The sequence below is a fragment of the Xiphias gladius genome, chromosome 9 (genome assembly GCF_016859285.1).
Source record: "Xiphias gladius isolate SHS-SW01 ecotype Sanya breed wild chromosome 9, ASM1685928v1, whole genome shotgun sequence".
Lineage (NCBI taxonomy): Eukaryota > Metazoa > Chordata > Actinopteri > Istiophoriformes > Xiphiidae > Xiphias > Xiphias gladius.
Window position 1 is genome coordinate 19,335,888 of NC_053408.1, and position 26,597 is coordinate 19,362,484.

The following is a 26,597-nucleotide window of genomic DNA, read 5'->3' on the forward strand; positions in this document are numbered from 1 at the left end:
ATGTAATATCTATTCTATAGAATTAGTATGCAATGTAGATTTAGGACACACGATATGAGTCTGTTGCTGGCAGCATCACTTAGGCAAAGAGATTCTTTGAGATAAATGCTAACAATCACAAAGTTTACATGCTGATGTTTAGCACATATAATGTTAACCATGTTCTCCATATTAGTTTAGCATATTACCATGCTAAAATTTACAAATTAGCACTAAACACAACGTACAGCTGAGGCTAATGGGAATGTCATTAGTTAATTTGGTTTATGACCAAATAATGTTATGAACTAATTTATTGAGAGATATTGTAATATCTTACTAGATAAGTGAAAACCTTGCGCATATCAAGGCGCTAGATTAAATTTTAGGGGGTCAGCAAAGTCGCTATGATACATCCTCAAAATACAAACTTTAATGGCAATCCATTGTTTGTTTGTCAAGCTTATTTAGGCTATTCATAGCCCTGTCTACATTCATATTCTTTCCAAGGAAGTGCAGAATGTGTTCTGACAGCAAAAGAAACCAAATGTTCTTGACTAGAACTGATCACAAACCACCTCATTTGACTGGCTTTGGATAAAAAAAGAAAAACCTTACGAACTGTAATCACTTACACTTTCCACTTCTACCATTAATTTCTTCTTAAAACATTTCTCCGTACAGTCAATATTTGCCATAAATAACAACTACATAACTGATAATATATTCCATTGCTATGGAGGAGAAAAAAATATCACTTTCCTGTCTAACAGGAACATTGCAAAATATCTCTACGGACACAGCCTCTGATTAGGCCTGCAGCATCAGCTTTTTAAAAGAACACCAGCACATAACGGGATGTTATCCTCACCACTGTTGCCAAGTGCTTTTTCATGGGGGAATTTTGGGTCTCTGTAAATAATATTATAAAGAGTACTGTCTAGACCTGCTTTATATGAAAAGTGCCCTGAGATAACTTCTGTTATGAGTTTGCGCTATTTAAATGAAACTGACTTGACTTGATGTAACACAATCTGCTTCTTATCTGCCACAGAACAACTCGTGGAAGAGTTAAGAATGCTTTTTGCTTTGGAATTAAATAAAAAGTTAACTACTGTGGCCATCAGATAAGATTTGCTCTAACTAGATTTGAAATAGCTGGCAACAGCAGTTGGATTAATGGGAGACACTGCATGTCATATTGGTTTGCCTAGTGTGGCTAATGTTAGAAGTGCTAGCGCCAGCGACGTTCTTTCCTTGCAGGTTAAGTCCGCATGACTGTCCTGAATGTGGTTACGTACAGCTCAGGTTGAGTAGTTATATGCCAGTTTATTCTGACACAGCCTACATGAAACCTTATTTTCATTTTCTAGATCAAAATACTGCCAAACCATGCTGGTTTTAGGAGATATCTTCTATCCCACTTTCCACCTTTCTGGTTTATAACATCCGGGCACTAGCAGGGGGGGAGACTGCCGTTACCGGGGCTGAAGCTCCAACTATTGGAGCTTCAGCCCCAGTGGGTGAAGCTATTGGTGGGTGGCCGCGTAGCATTTTAGAAGCAACAGTTAACCGGCATTACGCATTTATAAAATATTAATTATTTTAACTGACGAGTATTACTGGTGCCGACTAGCGAGGGTAGCAACGTTGAATCGTTTAGGTCGACTATTAAAGTACATCCCTATACACTTCAAAATAAAAGTTTGACAACCATCCAGTTGAAATATACAGTAACTTTGACCAATGTTGGGTGATGACTAACAGTATAACAAACTGTGTGTACAACTTCTATACACTTTCTTTTCTGCAGAAAAGTTTCTTACATTGCTTTCACATCTTTGGTGTTAAGGGTTAGGGTTCATTTGGTCCAGACCAAGGGAAAAAACAACACATTGTTGCCTTTTAGCTCTGGCCTGGTTCATGTTCACACTGTTTGTAAAAAAAAACAACAAAAAAACCCCAAAACAAATCAGAATGTGTAACATGAAGTTATACAAACTTATAGATCACTCATTCATTGGACATCCTCCTGCATCATCAGTGCTACATGCACCCACAAGGGGAAATGAAATTCTGGTGACATACAGCAAGTCAGTGCTTCTTATGCATATATTTATGCTCTCTGGTGTCACAAGGAGCTCAGAAAGAAATAAATGATTATGAGCATTTTTAACATTATTAGACTCTACTTCAAATAGCTGACTCTTTTCAGGTTTTTTATTAATTTGGTCCATCTATATTACTCAAATTAATTTAATTGCTGTATTTTTGGTGTGGCAACAGCAGTCCATAGAGCACACAACTTCCAATTTCAAGTCATACAATAAGTTCTTAAAAAAATAAAAGTAGGCTTGTGTCCTAAAGTGCAAAATGCCTCAACACAACTAATACTTCACTGTTTTTACAGAGCTCTAAAAATAAAAAAAATCAAAATCAAAAATCAAATCCTTGCAGTTTTCAAACAGGACAAATGGAAAACTTGTTGCACACTGCCACTGCCCATGACTGCTCACTGATGACCTTCATGTTAGAGAAGCCAGCTTGTGACCAGCTGGGCAATGAAAGAGCCCCTCCCTCATCATCACCACTGAGGTGCCCTTCAGCGAGGCCCAAGACCCCCCAACTGCTTCAATGGAGCTGCTTCAGTGGCTCACAGATTGCAGACTTTGGTTGTACAGGTGTGACTTTGTGTAACTGTGTGAGTGTTCATAGGGCCTTCCTGAAAAAGGAAGTGTTGCTCTCAGCAAAGCTTCCCTATCTAAACAGAGGGTCTTATTGTAACTTCACGTCCGTTGGTTATCGTGCTTCACTGTGTAGAAGGATGTACTGTACATCCATAGTTTGATGCCAGAGGGCTTTTTTCAGTTTCATTTGCTGAAGGGAGAAAGTTTCGCTTTGCTCACCTTAAATCTCAGTTTAACACGAGGACGTGCAGTCTGAGATGATTTTGTGACATCACAACTAGTTTGGAGCTAGTCATGGTCCAGTATAAAACTTGCACATGTTTGATGTGGAAACTTGAAGCCTCCAGCTAACATATGCTGAGAGTGGACTTTTCAGTGAAGTAGGAGACACCTTGTGTCCAGCAGCTAAACTTGAAATATTTGCACAGTTTATGGATTTTCCAATGAAGAAGAAGGATAATACGTCATTTCAAGATTTTTTAAAGAGGTAACTGAATATTTTCATGAAAGAAAAAAACAAAACATAACAGACACAATTTGTTATTCAAAGCAGATTATTTTTATATGTCTTACAAAATGTCTGTAAAAAAACATCAATGCGCAAATGAATATCTTTTGGTTTCGGACTGTTGATAGACTAAAACAAGCCAATTAAAGATGTCACCTTAGGCTTTAAGTCACAAATCCCTCAAATCACTCTAAGCTCCCTTCCCCTGTCCAGCTCTTGGCTTGTTGCTCAAATGCAGGCATTGCACTAATAGCAATTCATTTAAAATTAGATATTCCAGATAAATTTATATGTAATGAGTCTTCATATAAAATAATTTTGGCTTCTACATTACTTTCACTTTATTCAGAGTTGACTGACTTGAATGACTAAAAGTCTTTGAATAGTTTTTACAGTGCAGGGTTGGTGGTTTTATCAGGCTGTGTCCTCTGATACATCTCTTCACTGTGTGCTCTGAATCAGCCTGTATTTGCATATGTAAAAAAATGTTTGTATAATTCCATAGTAAAATCTGCATAGTGTACCGATGTTGCTTTCAAGCCGTGACATATTCAAAAATGATATTTACAGGTAGGTATGAAATGTTGACCATGTTAACCATTAACAAGGTCTTAGAACAAAAGACAACTGACAATATCTCTTGTATGCTGTGTTTGGATGGACATACTATGACCTCACCATGGTCATGCCGAGAACCAGCGGGGTGACAAAGTAGATAGGCGGCTGGCTGTGTCCCTGCCGTAGCTGGTGGAATGTGTAGAAGAGGTCTGTCCAACACACTATCCATAACAACAAGCCAAACACCTGAAAGGAGACAGAGAGAGTGAAGGGAGAAAAAGTGAAAAATTAACAGACATGAAATACTATCATCAAAACAGAGGGAAGTATAAGAGACGATCAACTAACTGCTAACCAATTAAAAATTAGACGGTGGGGGAGTGTTTGTGGCCAGTCCTGTGTTCAGTGATGGCCAAGTAGATGAGGAGACCAGGCTGACACCTAAAACATCATTCACTCCTTTTCACAGCCAGTGAAGTACTGATCAAACCAACTGTCTCATAACAGAAGTTCAGGGTGCTGACTGACTGATAAGGGACAGATGTATCAGTCTAACCTTACTTTGCAGTACACGTTCATAGATCATGACATATTATTCTTATCTAGATAACATAACGATATGGATAGTTTGCTGGTAATAAATCTGTACGTATGAAATTTAAATGCAGGGTCCTGCAATATTGAGTACTGGGCCTAAACTTTTCATTTTCTATATTAACATATATATGTTAATATTTTGAAGTATAGCGTTTGTTTGTTTGCAGATGATACATTTTTTTTTATCCTCGAGATAATGTGAATAAACATTTGGATGATACAGACAAAGAAAAGGTTAACCATGAATGGTTGTGTGATGTAAATAAATTATTAAATTTGAGAAGAAACATATTTATGGTTTTTGGAAAATGAAAAAAAGGAGGATAAAGTCATAATATTAATAGATGGAGTTAATATTCAAGGAGTGTCTGACATCAAAATTTTAGGCGTAATTACACACCATAAGCTTTCTTAGAATCCTGACAAACTTACAATACAACAATGTATTGAAATTCTGAATGAAGAAAAGCACATGTTGGTTTGTAAGGAACTTCAACTGTTACACTTCTCATTTATTTCAACATAATTTTGTGATTCTGTGGAAGTGTGGGGAAACACATACACAACTAATGTAAATCCACTATATATACACACTACACAAAACAGCATTAAGAATCATAAATATAATGAGGTGGATTCATGTGAGTATACCCCCTAGAGGTGCAAAAATCAGTCTATTAATTGTTTAGTCTATTGAAAGAAAATCAATCAGCATTTTATGATCGATTAATCGCTTCAGTAATTTTTCAAGCAAAAATTCAACACATTTGCTGGTTCAAGCTTTGGATTCAAAGCTTTAACGTAAACACATAATTATTTTATCAAGAAAATAATCAGTAAATTAATCGATAATGAAAATAACCATTAGTTGCAGCCCTAATACATATATATATAAGCTTCCTTAATTGCATATCAAAAGAAAATTACATTATTGCCAGAAGATTTGCAGAGGCTGTTAATGTTGATGTTGTTGGTGTTGATGATTATAGAAGGAAATTTCATTTAAAAGTCAGTAAACATTGTGCAAACTAGATTTAAGAAGACATGTAGTACAGTATGTGGAATGATACATGTTGTTCAACTATTTAGTTTAAGAAAATGGTATAGCTACCAAATATTTGGAAGATGTGAACTTAATGATTAACGTGTATGTGTGGTAGTCTGTCATTATTTGTGTATGTGTGCAAAAATGTCTTAAAAGCTTGTTGAAAGGACGGGCAGATCATATGTGGCAGACCATTTATGTTATTTCTTTATTGTGAGTGGGGGCCAGGTATTATACGATTTTTCTTGCCCCTGCTCCTTTTCAAACATGGAAACGTGTATAATTTGCTCACAGATTACATCTTATATTTTGAGTTAAATGTTCAGTTGGAAGTTACACTGACGAGACTGAAAAAAAATGAATGAATGAATGAATGAATGAAGGAAGGAAGTCCCCTCTCACCGTTTTGAACCTATTCATTATGGACACCATGATGTAGCCTCTGTTGTTCCTCTTGAGATAGAAGAGGTAGATAGGGCTCACAGCCCATAGGTAGATGCACGGCAGCCATGACAGGACAGACAGCTGAAAACACTCTGTGAGGTCGGGCCGATCTGTATGGAGCGTCTGATTGGCTACCTGCAGGGACACACAAGATGGGGAACAGTGCTTTAGGTTTACAGACAAACATTTCTTATCAGACAACACTAAACAGTGCTATCTGAACCTCCCACTGACCAGATAAAATCATCCAACAAACAGTCTAAACGGTGCACAAATGAGTCAGCCAGCCTCCACCCCCCACATAAATGCACATCATGACTTCATCATACCAGATGTTTTCCTTGAACTGAAATCTGTAAACACTTTGAGACTATTTTCCCGTCTCTAAGTCAGGGTGTGAAAATCATGATGTGAACATTCTTCACATTTTAGAAACTTGGCTGACAAAATCAGTACATAATAACTTTAAATTCTAGGACCAGTTTTACTAGCAACCACTAAGAAGCAAGTAAAAGGTCAGCGTACAGCGGCCTGACTATATTCCTCTTACCGTAGAATATTTATTCACCAGGAATGTTAGTTTGGTTATATAAACTGAAATCAGGCTCAAAAGCTGCAGCAACAGTAGCCCTGCTGTTTGGATGAAGTACCATACATGCACACACAAAGGTAAAATTCCATTTCAGAAATGGGTAAATGTGACACACTGAAGTGCATACAGAGCTTCAAAGCCATGACACTGTGTTCTTCCAAAATTAATGAAATGAATGACAGGTAGGTATTACAGCTATTAATTAGCAAGGTGAAATTAAATGAAGGTGGCATAACTACACACACTACACACAAAATTTAAGCATCTTGTGTGACACACATTTTACATAATCACATATTTACAAGTTGCACTTGATGTATTTACTTCCAAATATATCCATTCAGTTTAAAGTGAGACACAATCCTTGACACACACAAGACTTATTCATTATCCATTGTTATTGCTGGTTTTTGCTGCCACTGCATTGTACATGTGTTTGAATTAATGGCCTCTGCAGTTTGCAAGTTTGCTCAACTTACATGCCCTTCATTCCAACATTTCCCCCTCTACAGGCCAACCTGAGCAGCAGGAGAGTAGCCAACAGCACATTATTTATCCAAGAAGAGTTGGATCAAGGGCAAATGGACTTGGCTGTAGATACTTAAAGGCTCTTGGATTGGAGGTCTTCAAGTATCTACTACTAAATCCAGTTGAAGTCGATTCAACTTTTTCTTGGATAACCATGACCTGGATGACTGAGAATCTTCACAGACACAATATTTGTGTGTGCATCTCCACTGGACACTGAGGGAAAGGAAGTGAGTAAATACCATGTTTCATGACTGACCGCACAAAGACTTTATCTTTGCTCACATACATCACATTAATTCTCATCTTGGTGACAAAGGCAACGGTTCAATTAGTTTCTGATACGGTGGCTCACCTTTCACATTCAAGTGAACATAAGACAACGGGGAAAGTTTTGATACATTTGTCCCCAGATATTAACACTTTTGTGGTTTACTGAAAGTGATAACCTACGGAAAAGAAAATTAAAAATTCATAAATTAATAAATTAATGATTATTAACAACAACAACAACAACAACAATAATAACGGATGAATGACAAAAATAAAGCCTATGATTTATAAGCTCTTTGGTTCCTATGAAAGAATTTTTTATTTTAAATATCTCATCTGATACAAAGAGTGTGTGCGTTGGTTGGTGATCAAGGTTTTGGCCAAAAAATGTTGCAAGGCTCTGCAAGTAAATGCAGAATGTCTAGCATTTATTCCATTTCACAGATACAGATTTTCAAGGCAGTTATCACTACACTTTAGACCTGAAACCTGAAACTTCCACAAAAGCTGAGACGAAAAGGGTGAGGTGCTTTGCGATAAAAGCCAGCCAGCAGAGATGGGAAGACTGCTTCAATTAACTGGGAGAAAACCTTACAGTGAAAGAACGGGGTCTCTGAAACATTTCAATTTACAAGCAACCAAAAACGGCTTGCATCAAGTAGTGTCCTTCACCAAGTACCGGTGTGTCTGATTTATCAAGGGGTAGTGAGAGCCGCAGTTTTCATTCAAAAGAGTGAATTTCAGGACTAGGAGTTTGCTTGCTAGATACAAGACTACCATCAGATCAAAGCGGCTACTGCCCCAGCACCCTAAATGCTTAGCGGCCACAAAAAGCCTGAGGTTCACTATGTGAAAATTAGTTTTCAGAGACAACTGTAACTGATCTTGAGCCCCTGTCTGGGAGAGCAACCCTGTGTCAAAATCTAGCTTTAAGCTTTTCAATATTTCTAGTAATACTGTGCTTAAATGGCTCATATTCCTACATTAGTTTGTGTTTGATCATATTACACTACAGCAAACCAAGGATCATGTATTATTCTAGCAGAATAATACTGTATATAATGTACACAAAGAGAGGGATTGATGGTGGTTAATAAGGGACCTACAGCTCATTGTTGTCCCTATGCCCCATAGTAGGTTAATCTGAACATGGCTAGTTAAGACTAGTGGTAAGTGAAAAACTGTTTTTATTGTGATTTGGGCGAGCATGCGCTTTAACCTGTCAGTGCTCTGGTCACTTAGTGCCCTAACTTATGTTCTTGAAATACTTTAGGCCACTTCTGTTGCTTCCAGGCTGAACAAAAGCATGTAGGAAACTGCAAACTCAGACATAAGCCAGTACAGTTTAAGAAATTTCTGACAAGACAAGCTCCATGTTTGATAATATGTTCACACTGAAGCTTACCACAACACTGTATGAAAACAGTGTGATTCATTTATTTTGCTGCTGAAGAACAATAACTGACCACTGCCAAGGACATCCTGATGAGAAAGGTAAAGTAAACATGAATTATAGTGAGATGAGGCCCTGACACTGGTTATCATGCTCCCCTAGACAAACACATTTGAAGGCCCACCCACAGATAGAACCAAGATAAACACAGCTGCCAGCCTCCAGTTACTCTCCATACATCACCACACCCATCTGCAGAAGTATGCATGTCCGGCTATCTGTGACGGTGTTGTGGTGGTAAGGAGGTGAGGGGAAAGTGTGTGTGTGTGTGTGTGTGTGTGTGTGTGTGTGTGTGTGTGTGTGTGTGTGTGTGTGTGTGTGTGGTGGCGTGTAGGGCAGCTGTGAAATGTGTCTCTACTTCTGAAGTTCTCAGCATTTTGGCTCATGATCCCTAAACAAACCTACAGGATGTTGAGCTGATGGTTTCATTACTCCTCTTGACAGTACAGATTCAACAGACCTCGAGCAGAAAGCTTCTGACTTTGTTATTTTTTAAACTGAATTTGTCATCTTTAAATTACATTTACTTTTCTTTCTCTTTTTTTTAAATCTTGTAGCTATTTTTCCAATATCTTTCATGCACCCAGCGTATTTTTGCAATCTGGAACACAAAAACGGATGCATTCAAGCTCTAATAATGACTCAGCAGAAAATAGAATAAACACTTGTGTCCAGCACATACCATCATTCGACTGGCTTTTTGCGTTTTAGCAAGCCTGGAGCCTCTATTCTTCCAAATGAACCCTTGCTATTTAAAGTAATGCAGAGTTCTAAATGGAAAAAGGCTCTGATTGTGGCAATATTGACTATCAGCTGATGCAACTTCTAACCAAAGTGATGAAGAAGAGAGACTGCTATTGTGCAAATGATACATCTAAAGGAATTCACAGGGAGTGAATGAGGAAGTTTATAAAAGAGTAGTGTGAGTTTGACATTTTGTGAAATATGCTTATTCACGTTTTTGCTGAGAGTTAGAGGAGCAGATTGAAGCCACTCTCAGGTCTGTGAGCTAAAGATGAAGCTACTGCCTGCAGCTTGTTAGTTTAGCTTAACATAAATACTGGAAACATGGGGAAACAGATAGCCTGACTCTGTTCAAAGGGAACAACCTACACCTATCAGTTCCCCCAAAGCTCACCAATGAACACATCATATCTCGTCCGTTCAAGCCGTAAAAAAACAAACTGGACAAAACCACAGTGGTGTTACAGGCAGGAGTCTCCACTGATTGCCTGGCAACAAGCAGTTGCACCAGCTGTTTGTAAGTTTAAGTTCAAATGTAGCCCAGTTATATTATATGTGTTTAATTAGTGGAGATTTACCTATCACTAAACATTTTGAACCACTCAAACTAGTTCGTATGTAGAGATTAGCTGGTACTAAATATTTACACCCACTAACCTTGTGATTGAATGTGATGCTACGTAGTTGATTGGGTTTGATTGGGCAGCACTTAAGATGTTTCCTAGGAACTGAATATTTTAAAATTCTTCTAAAGCTTTTACCAGGTAAGACATTCCTTAAGTTTTATTGCTAGCTTGAAACTAGCAAGCTGTTCCTAAAAAATAAGGAAGACCTTAACACACAAACTTAGAGATAGATTTAGGAATAGCTGGTGCAACACAATCCTGGAAGTCACTGCATGCATCCGGCCAAAAAATAATCCTTTACACAACCCCATGTAAAGCAGCAACTGTCTTTTTTACACTTCTTTTTTATGGATTAAACCGGCTAGATATAATGAGTTGATAAGTGAGCTTTAGAGGGGCTGTCTGCTAGCTGTAGCTTCATCAGCCAGACATGAAATTGGTGCCAATCTTCCCATCTAACTCTCAGGGATAAAGCAAATAAGTGTATTTCCCAAAATGTCAAAATATTCCTTTAAATTTACACACGATACCCCAGGCAAAAATAAGCAATGAATAAAAGCAATAATACAATGAAAAATGTATTTACTTCCAAATATATCCATTCCGTTTAAAGTGAGACACAAGCCTGGATTCACACAAGACTTATTCATACTCTGCAGTTTGCATTGCAAATTTGTGCATAGTACAACAACTTTTTCTTGGATAACCATGACCTGAATCTTCACAGACACGTTATTTGCGTTCATAATGTATGTAACACACATCACCATCTCACTCAGCATGGAACAGAGCACTGAAAGGTAAAGGTCTAATTTAAAGCATTCAGGTATCTCCACTGCACACTGAAGGAAAGGCAGTGAGTAAATACCATGTTTCATGACTGACCGCACAAAGACTTTTTCTTTGCTCACATACATCACATTAATTCTCATCTTGGTGATAAAGGCAACGGTTTAATTAGTTTCTGATACGGTGGCTCACCTTTCACATTCAAGTGAACATAAGACAACGGGGAAAGTTCTGATACATTTGTCCACAGATATTACCACTTTTGTGATTTACTGAAAGTGTTAACCTACTGAAAAGAAAATTTAAAATTCATGAATTAATAAATTAATCATTATTAACAATAATAATAATCATAACGGATGAATAACAAAAATAATTCACTTAACTGGGAGAAAACCTTTCAGGGAAATAACGGGGTGACTGAAACAAATCCACTATGACATGGAGCAGACAGTGCTAGCTTACCGTTCTGACATATTCCTCCCTTGTGAGTCTCATCACTCATCACTATGGGACTGTTGCATAGCACCTTGTTATCATCACAGGATGGTTTTACAGCCATAGGGATCTAATGGTAATACCTGATTTCACAACAACAAAGTTACATAACTCAGTGAAAATAATCATTGCTTGATGAGAAAATAAAATCTATGTTAACAAAATATGGACCATATCTTATCAGGTAACATGCAATTAGAAACTGTTTTCAACAAATAAATCTATAATATAATAATATCAAAGCCCCTAAAAAATTCCCCACAGAATTTCTGTGTTCACAATTGTTTCCATCGCTTGTTGGAAGAAGCTGGGAATAATGTTTTCGAAGCTTTTAAAGCTTTAGAAAAAGTGTTTAGTGTAGAACTGCAGCTTACAAAGCAACGTTTGAATTAACTTAATCACCCATCAGCAGTGCTACTGCATGATGAGTCAAGTGACATAATTTCCATGTCTTAAGTTTCTCTTCTTCCCGAAAGAGACTCCATGTAGGAAATTTAAATATTTACGCAAGCAATACTGACTAACACATACAGTATTATCCTGTTCCCAGTCTACATTCCAGGGTTCGAAATCAGCAAGCATTTTTTTTGGCATGTCTCCTCCTTCTTCCATCCATCCTTCCTGTCTGTTTGCTCTCTGTCGCTCTACTGAAGCACAAATGGAATTTTAAGAATCTTCATATTATGACCATTTTAATTCTGATTATAAACATTATTCATTTAAAATTTCACCTCTCTTTGACTTTAAGCGAGCCACCTTTCCTTAAGTACAAAACTAAAATAGTATGCTGTCTAATGTGTCATTTCAAATGATGGTTTCTCAATGACGCAAACAGTGAAATTACACAGACAAACAACTCCCACCCTCGGAAAAATGATAAATAAGCCCAGGCATACAGGTCAGTACACATTCATCCTATCTAGAGTTGAAAAAAATCAAGCGATTATTAATCTAGTTAATCTGCAGAAAACTACTCTGCAGCTACTGAGTTAACTGATAAATTGTACCAATCATTTTTCGGGCAAAAATGCCAAAATTCTCTGTTTTTATGTCCTGAAATATGAGGATTTTATGCTTTTCTTAGTCATTTATGACATTAAATTGAATATCTTCGGATTTTGTAATGTTGGTCTGACTAAACAAGCAATCACAGTAAGTCATGTTAATGTAACTAATGTAACCCATTATTGTGTCCTGTAGAAGCTACATTTTGTCTGCATGCTAAGAAAAAAAAAGAAAAAAAAGTAACCCTGCTGCAACAGAAGGATGGCATACTGTGAGCCAGCCACTTGATTACTGTAAAGGTAAATTAAATTGTTGAATTTCTCTTCAAAAGATGACAATAAACAATAAACAGCTCCTCCCAAAGGACAAAGGCCAGAGATGCAAAAGCCTATCACTTGCTTCCAAACCATCCATCAAATTAGTTTTATTCAAACTAACATCAGTGTTTGAAAAAATAGCTCTGACACACTGGCCAAATTGTTTATAAATGGTGTAACATGTAGATTTAGTCTCAACTGCAGCAACCTGAGCTTTTAAATAACTTTGAGCACGAAAGAATTCATTGATTCCATTCTCTGCTCCTGTCTGCCTGTGTCTTTCCTTTTTAGTGACTTGATGTTGTGCATGGCCGAGGTCATAGAAGACATAGATATGAATACACGTTCTCCACCTTCTGAGATTTCAGAATTTCACATTGTACCTATATTTGTCTTGTATTATTCGAGGTGTAACACAAATGAGCTCCACTGCATAAACTTGTCACGTTGCCAACGGCTCCACTCAATCCACTAGAATTTCATTCAGAGGAATGTTGTAGCTGAACTCCTTCATTGTGCTGCATTCAAGTAGTTTGTCATCTCAAGTAATCAAAGCCAAATTCATTAGCTAAATCAATGAAACACACCTTTGGTCAGGACTAAAACAAACAAACATGTAAAATACCCTTTGACATAATGTCTAATCAGAAGGTGACTACTCACCTATCTGTAAACGGTGTAATCTGTGTGACTGATGTGATATGTGGTAGAACACCAAGAAATGCCAAAACCTTTCAGCCTCAGTTTAAGGCTAAAACACTATTTCTTACTATACTTAGCAGTTTCATGTGTACACACGTCAGTGGATAAAATCCAAAACATGTGTAGTGAACCATTTCAATGGATGTCCTGTCACAGAATGTTATACACCAATCAGCTACAACATTAAAACTTGTAAATGGTTTTAATGTTGTAGCTGATCAGAGTAGATCTACACTATAAGTGTGCATTACAGAGAATAATTGACTGAGACAGCAATTGTGGTAAAGCCATTGGCAGCAAGCTGGCAACAGGTCAAAAACAATTTGGTCAATCACACAGACAAAATTGAATTTGAACATTTGTACATAACTCAGTGATTCATACATTGTTGATTTGTACAGTACAAGAGGAAACATCAACTGATTCTTTACTGAGACAGCCAGAAAATATAAAAAAAGAAAACTTAGACGATATGAATAACATTTGAAGCTGCATTAGAAGTGGACTCCAACAATTTAGCATTGCACTCCTGGAACAATGTCAGACCCATGACAGATAGCTTATAATAAAAAAGGATTATAATTGATGCAGCTGGAGATATCGTCTTTTTTAAATGCAAAAACCTGTCGCCTACATTACCCACAATGCAACTCGGCAGTCAGACTTTCAGGTGTCTGGTAAGCTCAGTTCTTCCTAACTCCACAACCGCAGACTTTTTACTTTTTCAAACTTCTAGTCTTCAGACACACCCCACGCTCACCCAGGTGACATCGCATGAGGACATTGATCAGATTTCACACAGCTTCCTCTTGAGACACAAAAGGCTTTATACAAGTTTATTCACCTAGCCAGTAGTACCCCCAAACACCTATAAAAACACTTTGTTGTGTAAAATGGCGGATTTCACCTTTAATCATCAATACTTATTATATTAGGACTGACTCAAAAAACTGTGTAATGTGAAAGAGGACACTTGTAATGACAATCCTGAAAAAGAATTATCACTGCACTCCCAGCTCTACTGAGTATTTTAGCCTGTTTTAGCTAACTGTTTTGGATTTACAGCACATTTACTTCATTCATTCTCAGCACTCCGAACGACATTTCCAGTAGCAGCAGCAGTTTTCAGCAGTGAAACTGAAACTGGTGAAAAACGTTAGATATATCAGAGCCAGCCTCTTTGATCTGATCTCAGTAACAAAATACAGCTCTGTAGCTACTTCAGTATTCCTGAGGTTCACTGATGGAAAGGTTTTAATGTGAAGCAGGAGAAGGACAAAGTGCTGAATTTGCATTTCCAGTACCCCGTAACACCAACGATGTCAATAGGGGTATAGGGAAGCAGATCAAATAACAGTGAGCCTGAAATCTGTTAGGAGAGGAACAAACCTACTACAGACATTTTTGTGTTACACACAGCTAAACTTAGCTATACATTTAAAAATGCTGCCTTCTCTCAAGTTAGTTGCCTGACTGAAGCAATTCAGGCAAATGCAGGGACAAAGATTTACGGTTAGTTCACATTATACATCCGCTATTTGCTTAATTATGCTTAATTTTGCATAAAATAGAAATGGAGAAGTTATTGTTTCTAGTTTGTTTTATCACTATATTCAGTACATTATCATACTACTAGTCTCCAAACGCCGCTCTCATACATTTTACATCCAGTGATTGCTCTGATCAATGTTTCTTTAATACCAGCAACAGAAATGCGACATCATGTTCTTTTTCAGGGCAGACTGCGGTAATTTCACTGAACGGAAACGTAAATGTTACCGTGCCTTAAGATCCATCACAGTTGGCCCCTGAAAAAAGACAGGACCTTAAAAGAAGAGTTTGAAATTTTAGGAAATACACTTATTTGCTTTCTTGCCAGAAGTTAGATGACAAAGATAGATACTACTCTCGTAACTGAACTGTCAAGCTGTCGCCAGCAGCTGGTTAGCTTAGCTTAGCATAAAGACTGGAAACAGGCAACCAGCTAGCCTGGTTCTCATTCTTACACTTCAGTTTCAGTACAGATTAAAGAAACAACCATGTTAACTAGTGAGAATCAGAGGTGCCGGTTGGTGGATTTCGTTACCTCTGGACACAGCAGAGCTAGCCATTTGCCTGTTTCCAGTTTCTATGCTAAACTAAGCTCACCAGCAGTTTGCAGCAGCTTAATTTTTAGCATATAGACATCAGAGAAGTATCGTCCTTTGTATCAAACATTGAGTGTGGAAGTTCATAAGTGTATTCCCTATAACACTGAACTACTGTAATAGCAGTATGGTTATCCTCTGCTACAGGGCTGCAGTGAAAACATATATGATCGCAATTTGGTGGTGTAAAAGAGGTATTACACCTCTCATTATTGTAGTTGAGAAGTCCATCCTCACTGTTCAAACTAATACAAATTTCTTGGCTAATTTAACTTGTTTTACCAAAGTTTCATTTTATGTAAATTACTTTTAGTATCATTATGTGGATCTGGCGTAATCATATGTAGTTTACTAGTGTTAATTAGAACATTAATAGCCATATCATGGATCAATGAAGATCCTTTCAAAAAACAAAGTACTAGGAAACTGCAACAGTGTTTGCATTCGAATTATATTGATCCTTACCAGCCTCTGCAGGGTAATCAGAATGCTCAACATGCTACCGATGAATAAGTTACCGTCACTCAACACACTCCCAAAAGTAGTACAGTTGGTTTGGGTGGTGGCATACTTCACTTATGCTTTCTAGTGTATTTAGCAGTTTGAGAAAATAAATTGCAGCAGGCTGACCATCTGTTCTCCGTTACTGAAAAGCTGTTGTGAGGTATGAATGGAAGGCCAACAACAGTAAAGACTGCAGGAGGACAGGAATTACTGCTAGCCATGTTTGCTTACACTCTGGCATGGAAAACAGTAATGTTATTCATGGATCTGTGTTCTTCATAGATCACCGGACACTACTGGATTCCTTAAATGCAGATTATAAGGCAAATTCCTATTCGTCGACTAAAAATAGGAATGATGATGTAGGGGGAATTCACTGTTTTACTTTGAAATGAAAACCAATTAAAAAAAGGTTACAGAACACACAGGAAGTGACCAAGACTGTGCAGACTGTAGATAATAAATGACAGACAAGCCTGCTATAAGACATGGATAACATGAAGGTTCAAACAGGTTTGAAAGGAATTTGACTCATTCTACATATCTAGTTCACATTTTTGAACAGTAAGTTGGCCTACTGCCACTTTGACATTTATAGCACTTTTTTAGCAACATTTTATCACAAAGCTGAGGTCCTGAAATTCTGAGGTGAAAATGAGACCATTTCACAACTCTCAATTCCTGATTTTTTGCTGGGTTCAGCAGTCTTTCAGTTCAGGAAATAGACACTATATATGGGGATTTTCTGTGAAAATATAAAAGGAAGGAAGCGTACTAATGGAGTGTTTGGAGAGATGTGGTCAAATGGGTCCATTAGTAGTATTCTAGCTACCATGCTCTTGCCAAGGGGGTAACAAACAATAATATGAAAACCGTACACAAAATATTATTAAAATAATACAAGATATGATAACAGATATATTATTATAGACAAATAACTCATTTGGTTTCAATTGCACTAATGTAATGAGAATTTTAAAGAAATAATAAGATCACGTGGATGAATAATAGAATAAGAAAGTACTTTCCTTTCATCAAGACTCAACTGGGCCACTGATGACTATTTTTAATCAGTAATTACCCTGAAGTCAACTTCAGCGTTATCTAGAAAACTAGACCACTTTAGAGTAGTTCCCTTTAATCACAATATTACATTACTGGGATTAAAGTTATTAAATTAATAATGTGATGAACTAAGTAACTAAGAACTAGGTATAACTATGGGATTCGGACTAATATTTACTATTTAGCAGTGTTAGTTGTTGGTCAGTATTCAACGGCTATCTAGCTGGCACATGACGTGCACAGGTAGCTAATGCTATTGATCGATGGACTAATTGCTCAAAATAAACAATTAAGTAAATACAGCTTATAAAACCCAAACATGAGAAGCCCACTAACAGCTTTGATTCTGCCCTTGATTTTAAGGAAGAAAATGAGGTCAGGGTGGTTATAGTGACAGGACATTTCAGGTTTTAAAGGAGTCATTGTCGCAATGGCACACTTTGGCTGAAATCCTGCTGGTGTTTTATGCAATTATCTATAAAAAATGAATAAACTTCTGAAAGTGGGTTTTAATGTGACTCAATGATATTTTGAAATAAAATGAATAATAAAAGAATGGATAAACAGGTGCAAGGCAATATTTCATGGATGCTGTGATTGTGAGATATTCCTTAGACACACAATTTGGTAGCAGAGAAATGAGAAATGAGTCATCAAGCCAAAAGTAGACAAAAAATGTCTTACTACACTACATTATACAGTCACTACCACTGCTACTATTGTTTGCCTATAGTCAAATTTCTCATTCAAGGTGGGGAAAGACTTAGATAATTGTAGAGGTTAAAGACACACCTTAAAACACACATAACTATTGCAAAGCACTGAACTTTCCCAACAAACGGCCCTTGTCAATATGAGTATGACTTCTTCAATTACCTCAACTTCCTCTTTTTCAGTTTCTATGCAGCTTCAGCTCCACCCTACAGCATACTGAATCAATTAAATTTCAAAGCTCTATAAATACTCTGACTCCTCAAACCTTGTCCCAACAATCATAAGCCACGGGCTCCTCTAAGCAGCTGCCTCGTACTCTGAACATTAAAATCACTGATGCCCTCAAAGCAGGAGAAGGCTATAAGAGGATAGCAAAGTGTTTTTCAGTAACTGTTTCCTTAGTTTATAATGTGATGAAGAAATGGCAGTTAACAGGAACGTTGAAGGTCAAGTTGAGATCTGGAAGACCAAGAAAACGTTCTGAGAGAACTGCTTGCAGGTAAATGAAAATATTAGGGAAATCAAACCCCGTGTTTGATTGCAAAAGACCTTCAGGAAGACTTAGCCGACTCTTGAGTGGTGGCGAACTGTTCTACTGTGCAGCGACTAGGGTTGGGCTGGTGTAAAAATGGAACAGCGGACCACTCTACCGAATTTTACCACTACGCGTCACACTTGACTCAGCAGATGCTCCCGAGTGGAACATAATGAGACTGAGAGAGCCCATGAAAGAGAGTGTAGTGACTCCAGTCCACTTGGTGGTGGTAATGCACATCTAAGCAGGTTTGCCAACCACCAATAAACACTAAACAAGAAGAAGAAGTAGAGTGAAGCGGCATCAAAATTAGCAGGACAACTGAGTGACACAGTGTTTTTATTTCTCACAACCATTCAGCTTAACTTTTTTTCTTCTAAATATCAAATTAATAAATAAAATAAGACTTCAGCCTAGAGCAACTTGAGAAAGGGTATGCATCGATAAATGTATAACCACCTTTGGCAATGACTTGTTTCCTGCAGTGTTTACATGTTGTCTCATCTACGTTTTTCAGCTCACCTCTTTTGTCAGCTTCAAACCCAAAATGCGGCCATATTAAGCAGTTTTAGTTTTCTTTGAGACCAAGTCTGCCATGCCTCCTCTTGTCTTGTCTTGTCTTAGCTGCAACAAAAAGTGTTTACAAGCTATGATTCTTACCAAATGGGGTGATACTAAATACTGACCATGCAAGGTACTCAAACTTTTGTTTTGGGCCCTTTTCCTTTTTTGCTATTTTGAAACTGTAAAGGATGGAAATGAAAAAGTAATCTTGCTTAAAACATTAAAGAAATGTATCATATTTAGCTTTGTACCTCTTGGAATTCAGGTCATGTGTTACCCACTTACCTTTTCACAGAAACAGAAATTTTGAACAAGGGTACCCAAACATTTTTATGCCACTGTATACAGGACCTGTGCCCAAGAAGATGGGAAACACAACAAACCTTTCCCACTATCCCATCGAGTATACAGAAAGATAATGTCTGCGCTAGCACCCGAGCGCAGACATTGGCTCACAAAGAAGCTTCTTCTGTAAATGTTAGTTCAAACCCCAGCAGCTGTCGCTTGTGTTCTTTCATTACACCATATGAAAGAGTGCCACCTCAGCTTTATGCAGAATGCAGGGGAAACGTGGAAGGGCAGCTTAGAGATGTAGGTACTTTGCCACTATTACTGTAGTGTAGCCGCACAGCCGAGCCTTACATGAGCCTAATAAGCACAAACGTTACACCATGATGGTTGCAGAGTATCAAATAATGACTGAAAAACATGATTGTTTAGAGCTGTAACAAACCTTGTGATTTACTGTATGTAGGATTCAATCCTAAATTGAATATACCACTTCAAAATTTAAATTTAAAACGTACCCTGTGAAGCTTTCTTGTAAACATACAATGTGTACAGACAGTCTTACTCACCATAACACAGTGTGCATCCTTGAGGGCTAACAAACATGTTGAATGTGTTCCCTTCCTCATTAATGGTATTAAGTTTACAATGTTATAATTATCGATATCAATCAATATGATTGCTCATTAAATTTTGGACTTTAATGAGCAGACAAGGAACGTTTTATCATAATTACAGTCTGGATTTTCATAGCACATTGCAAAAAGCTGAAAACTGAATAAGAGTCATAATAGCAAATTGGCATGAAGAAAAAGCATCACAGGATGGGTTTTACTATGAACCAGCTGCAATCGCATTACAAACATATTGCATATATAATAACATACTGCATATTATGCAGCAGAATATTGTTGCTACATTTGTAACTTTTCAGAGCTGGAGGTAAATTATGTAAGAAACAATGAGTAAATCCATCAATCACTGTAAATTATGATGTACAAGTAATTAATTAATCTATTTAAAAGCTCAAATTGGAATAGGTTTTGATTTCATTACAGTTATTACATTAGACCAAACAACCACCATCACAGTATTTACACACTGCATGTTTTCTTACATCAGCCCGCTCTACAGTGTGGAGAACATAGGTCTTAAAAAGCAAGGAAAATTTCTTAGCCTGAAATGTGTTTGGAGGTTAGGAGAAACTGATGCAAAAACAACAAACAACAAATTGAAGATATTAGAGATACTTGGGTTTTATAAGATGCTAAAAATATAGCCTCTCGAGCTCTAGGCTGCACGCCACATGGATGACAGCTGTGGCGCACATTGCAACTCGTTTCAGAACAAGACAATAACACCAGATCTAAACATTTCTAAATGTGAATCGTCACGTTACCTTGAAAGGTCAAGGTGGCAGGAAAATGCATTATCTACTCACCCTTTCCTCAGTCGGAAACTGTAGTCTGGAAATTGTATCCAAGTCCAAACACAGCTTCCAAAGCCATAAAGAATATGCAATACACCTATCTTTCAAACTTTACAATGCTCGTTCCTCCGTTGGTTTCTAAACAGTGTATGCAGCATAATAGGCCTATTGTTTTCACACTTCACTGAGCCACAGTGTAAACAAAGGTTTTCATTAATAAAGTAAGTCTACTTTATAGGGTTCCTTATGGCTGGATACATACATATATAGCCATACTCTTGCTTCGTGACAGTTAAAAAAAAATACACAAGAATATTAACAAAATAAGAGGACTTTCATAAGTTTGTGCAAAGGCTATCTCTCAAGGGGCTAATTCATAAATCCACCGACAAAGCTATGACCAATACGAGTGCTGATTTTACTAAAGTAAACCCTGTTTGAGCTATCAGCTGGAAAAAGGTGCAGGTTACATATAACAGATTTTTACAAACAATGAGATTGCAAATAACGTCCCTGGCCGAGCCACAGTATTTATCTTGACTTGCATTGAACACACACTGTTGAGTGCTGAGGGATTACAACTGCCTGTAGTTTGTTTGAAGGGGATGTAAACAGCAGCAACTAATTTAGGTAGCCCCCGGGCCAGAGGAAAAGAGTTTTGCTTTCGTTACCGAGAAAACAGTCAGTTATGTTTGTTCATGTTCACGTTCATATCTTTTGTTGTATTCTGTTATATTTGTAGGACAAACAACTAGATACATGCTGAAACTTTACAATAAAATCTTTGGATTGCTCACATTTCTCATTCTCATTACATACTTTCTCTTTATCAAACCCGGCCCAAGTGTGAGGAACACTGATTTATCACAGAGGGAGTTTAATAAAGAGACTTCCCCATATTCACATTGACACAAATGTCCGATTCAAAGAGTTATTTATGACCTCAAAGCAGCTTTTAGGCTCTAAAATGGGTATGTTCAGGATAAAATCAAACACAGAACTGTATCTGACAACATTATGGTGTATGAGCACTTTTGGTGCTCCTGTTATGTTTTATGGCCGTGGGAATACACACCCGCAAAGGACCAGCGCAACAACAGTGTGCAAATGTTTGTACCATTGCACGATTAAACCCACATTTCGAAGGCGAAAAAAGGACACTGAGTAAAACCCCTTCTAATAGAGTGTCATCATCCAGGTGGTCTACAGGGTGAAGTGAACCCTACTGTTGATCTCTGAGGGAAAATAGAAAGATCCATAATATTCCCACTGGGGATTAATGTGTGGCAATGGTACTACTATGCTGTACTGTGGTACGGCCTAGGGTATTTCCCATCTCCTATAATATTCATGATACTAATACTTATTAGAAGGGCGTCTATGGTGTAAAATAGTGTTTGTCAGTTGTCTCCTGTGATATTTGTACAAGGTGACTTTTTTATCAGCTTACAGAGGTACTCCCAGCGGGACTATAGCGTGTACTTAATGGGCTATACATTAGCTACTTCTTCCTCTGTGGTATTGTTATCACTACTGTGCGATCACTTTGATATTCGTGGAGGGTCCTGGCGACTGTGACTGAGATACGTTTACGCACCTTATCGTGTCGGAGGTCTGTTACAAATACTACAAAACTTGACTATTTAGCTAAACTTGACAGTTCATGTTCCTCCTCGACGGGAGGACAACAGAGTGTGCGGCTCCTCTGGTACGTAATTCAATATGACATTAATTGGGAGCTTGTTAACACAGTAAATGCTATTAAATGGGTTATTTATAGTTAGCTATGCTCGTTACAGCACTTCTGAACGGCTTCTCGGAGAGAAAACAGAAGCAGCCAGTGATATAACTTTGTACATTCTTGTCGAATGGTACGCGAAGTACACACAAGGCCAACGGAGTTACAGTATCTTGTGACACACAACGGCGGTCGTGACAAAACACCGGAGGTGAGACCGGCGACGGGTGACGAAAACGTACTCACCCAGAAGGGGTGGTCTGGTCCGCACAGCCGCTCCATCTCTGTCGCGGCGGGATACCGGCAGCCCCCGGAGCGCACTTTATCCCCTCTTGAGGTCGAGCCCTTTCTTGCCGACCAGCTTTCCTACTCCTTCGCGTTAGAAGACGCTCGCTGTCACATGCCACACTGGCAGGTAGGCCCTGTGTGCTGCGGAGGCGCCGCCTCGGATCCTGCTCACCCCCCCCCCCAGACAGTGTGGACCGACCTACGTCAGGAAACGCTCCGCTGCTGGTCTACCGAGGGACGGAAAGGAAAACTCATCCGGGCCACGCGAAGACTTATTTCTATCGGAGGTTGATGTGAAGGGAAGGCAGGGCGTCTGCTTACTAGGCCCCGCCCCCCCTTCTCTACCTCTCCCTGTCCCTCTCTCTCTTTCTCTCCCACCACACACACACACACACACACACACAACATGACTCAACAACATGTCCTAGGCTTCTCTCTTGACAAATTGAAGGAGTAAAAAAATAATAATAATAAAAAAATAAAAATGAAGGGTCAGCTCCTGGCAAAAGAAGAGGGTTGGCGTTAAGTGGGGTAAATATAAATGTATATAACCTGTGGTTTGGAGTTATTTCAAAATAACAAACATATGTGTATGAGAGGTGGCAGCTGGGTGTTTGTATCGGGCAGCTCCCAGTAGTACAGTCAGCCAATAAAATCACAATATGGATTTGTTCTACACAGTATCTATGACTTGTCTATCAGGCCTGCGTGCATATGTAGGAGTGAGCAGAGCAGTGTAAAATCACTACATTTAAACCCCAGGAAGTTGCCAGGTGTGTACTTGTCACCTTGCCCGGAACCCAGTGCGATACGGGCTGTGTCGATCAGGTCGGTGGCACTGGTGTGTAACTGTCCCACCGTTTCAGCAGGCTCTTGTAATTAATCCCTAACCAAGTCAAAGATAATAGAGAAAAGAGGAAGATACCTTATCCATTACAACGCACATGCTAGCCAAATACATCACATCTTAATTTTCCCCTCAAAAGCACAAATGTATTGAATAATCATTTTGGGCTGCCATGCCCTGCAATAATACAAGTCTACAAATATAGACATACAGTATCTATCTTACCATGACCTTAGACATGATTTTGTCTGAAAAATGAAATAGGCACCTCAGTATAAAAGAAATCACATTCTGTTATAAGATCATTCACAGCCAAGACAGAGCAAGAATCCTCAATGAAAAATAGAACTATGGCTTCAGAGAGCCTCATTTTACATTAGCATTTATTTTTAAATAAAGACTTCCCCGGGCCCAGTATCACTATGGGAAATGAGAGCCCATACTTCTTCTTCAAAGTGCTCACCGCATGTGACTTGTTTCCTCTTCAAATTAAAACAGATGCATGTCTCTGTTCGAAGGCACTGGCCTCAGTTTGCTGCTCCGTTGCTACAAACTCCTTCTAAGTAGTTAGGATTGGTCAACGGAAGAGGGCAGATGTCGCGCTCAATAACCAAAACTTGTTTGAACCTTGATTCACAAGTTATCTCAACCCTTCCTTTTCAGGGACCATCAAGAAAGGTCAGGGATAACCTTGCTCTGGAGTGGGATTTCGTAAGTCCTGACGTCAGGGTGGGATATCCCATATTTGACGATGCGAGAGAGAAACAGCTGGTAGCCCACTGCTGACTGTAAGCTCTGGGCGAAAGGTGTCAGTATGCTCCTGCCGAAGTTCTTGACCGACGGCCCCCTGCTGGCGTGAATGCTACTTACAAGTTAGAAATTTGTGATTACCATAACTCCGATAATACATTAACGCGATATTGGCCAGGTGTGCAAAGATGTGGAAGTGGGAACGGTTTTTACTGTCTCTCACAAGCCGCCTTCTTCCATTCGTTGAACCAATGTTTCTGTCCTTTTTCCTGTGTGCAACCGAGTGCAACAAGAATGCCTTCCAGGTGAGGTTGTCTGAGTGTGAGCACTGTTACCCCCTTGTTTTAACAATTAGTGTGCCTCGCCCCTTCCTGTGGTGAAAGACTTTTCACTCTGGCATGGTCAAATGACAGGTACAAATTACACTACTTTGATTTGAGCACACTGACATCTTAACAGGGGTCGTGACAAAAGCCCTCTTCTTGCTTTACAGGTACACTGCCTGGTAAAATTACTGAGTGATGCATCCTTAGCTTGCAAGTGAAACACCAAAATTGTGTTTTGTCTCAGTGGTTTGATATTACGTACACACATTATGCATTACTGAGAGCCGCCAAGTCCTTCTTCTGTTCCTTCCTATTGTTGAGGCTGTATTTTCAGTGCCCTTAGAATTGTAAAGTTAATATCAGTAATCTTTAGTCAGTAATCTCTTAGACAGATAAAACTTCAAATACCAAGGTCACGCACTGTGGTGCAAGCAAGTCAATTCAGGTCAAGTTATAGATGAAAGACAGAGTTGAGAAATGCACAATGCTTTATATTGTTTTGGGTTCATTATAAACATAGCAGATGTGTTCTGTCTACTGTTGGCGGAAAGACAACAGCGGAGAGAGGGAACTTCTGCAAACCTTAGCAGCACTGACTTAACACTACATTGTGCTGGCATTCCTGCTGTATGGGCTGTAAAGGCACCCAGCAGTAAGGCTTTGTTAAGTCTCCTGCTGCAGGGGATCTAACAACAGGCGATCTGATTACCAGACGTTAAGCCCTTATGTTCTCTACCTACGTTCTAAGAATTGCTGACCTTGGCCCACAGGCAGATGCTTCTGTGACCATGATTAGCTGGATATCCTTTCTGATGCAGTGCAGGTAAATGAAGCCACCCAGCAGACATGTGGGGGGAAGACCTGTGTTGTATTTACACCACAGGAGCTGTCACAAGTCCTCACAAATCAGCAGTGTCACACTGTGCAAGCAGGGCCTACACAGAGCGGCTCTGCCCCAGGACCCTAAGCCCATTTTATCTCTCCATAACGGGCCAGAGGGGATTCCGCTCTGGCTCACTGGCTGGTGTTTGATATACACAGGAGACCCAAAGCTACATTCAAATAAGTTGTGTTACAAAAAATAAAGAAATTGATTTGAAAAAGTTCAAAGTTATAAATCAGTAAAAATCTGTGAATGCTCGAGAATGATTTCATAGAAAAACCTGCCTTTGTAAATAAGACAAAATGGACCAAAAGCTGCATTTACACTATATTGTTGCTACACTATTAATACTGTGATGCATAATGATTGTTATCGTAATTGTTTAATTGTTGTTATTGTATTTTATTGTTCTTCTTAACAAGAACAACATGCAAGTAGATCTGTAAGAAGCTGTTTGGTTTGTCGCACCTGATTCGGGTATTTCCAGGGCAAAGCACACCATCTAGTGATGAACTGGGAGTACCTATGACAGACAGACAAATATAATTAGGATCAGGATTATGTTTATTATGTTTATTACTCAAGTAAATTTTATTAGTAGGAGTAGCAGCCTTGGACATTACCCCATCTGGTTTAGTATTTACATTGCCAATATTGTCTATGGTAGTATTAGCAGCCTAATATTAGCATTAGTATTACTATAAGTAGATTCTGTATCAGTTTTAGCATTGGTAAGCCTGATAGCAGCAGATACATCATAATACAGTCAGGATTAGGATCAGTAAGATTGGGCATTAACTTACTTTGCTTAGCTGTAATTAGTACATTTACCACCGCTCAAAAGTTTTAGAACCCCCCCACATCTTTCCAGTTGTTACTGAAAATTACATAGCGTAATGTCTCAGTGTTTCTGAAATTAACGCACAGAACAAAAAAAATAATAAAGATTTTTAAGAAAAAAAAGGAATCTTGGAATCTTAAATCCTAAATTTAATCTAAATTGTTGACTCATTCAGCAGCCGAACACACTTGTCGCATTCTCTCTACAATTGAAATGAAACATTGTTTTTTTGAAGTTCATCCCAACACTATTGAGGAAGTTCCCATGAATGTGTTGCACTCGTAGGTTGCTTATCTTTCACCTTCTGTCCAGTTCATCCCAAACCAGCTCCAT

At 38.5% G+C, this 26,597-nt stretch overlaps 1 protein-coding gene across 5 annotated transcripts in view; it reads right to left on the reverse strand.

Moving 5' to 3' along the window:
- abcc3 (ATP-binding cassette, sub-family C (CFTR/MRP), member 3) overlaps positions 1-26,597 on the reverse strand; it is a 62,502-nt gene extending 35,905 nt beyond the window's left edge. For 4 of the 5 annotated variants that reach the window (XM_040135401.1, XM_040135402.1, XM_040135404.1 and 1 more), the window contains exons 1-4: positions 26,566-26,597; positions 25,892-25,946; positions 5,777-5,953; positions 3,853-3,978 (exon numbers count right to left, since the gene is read on the reverse strand). In XM_040135401.1, the coding sequence (XP_039991335.1) occupies positions 3,853-3,978; positions 5,777-5,953; positions 25,892-25,946; positions 26,566-26,597 (390 nt within the window). Of the gene's footprint in view, positions 1-3,852; positions 3,979-5,776; positions 5,954-22,575; positions 22,911-25,891; positions 25,947-26,565 lie in introns of those variants that run through there. The other variant, XM_040135403.1, reaches the window with a different exon arrangement.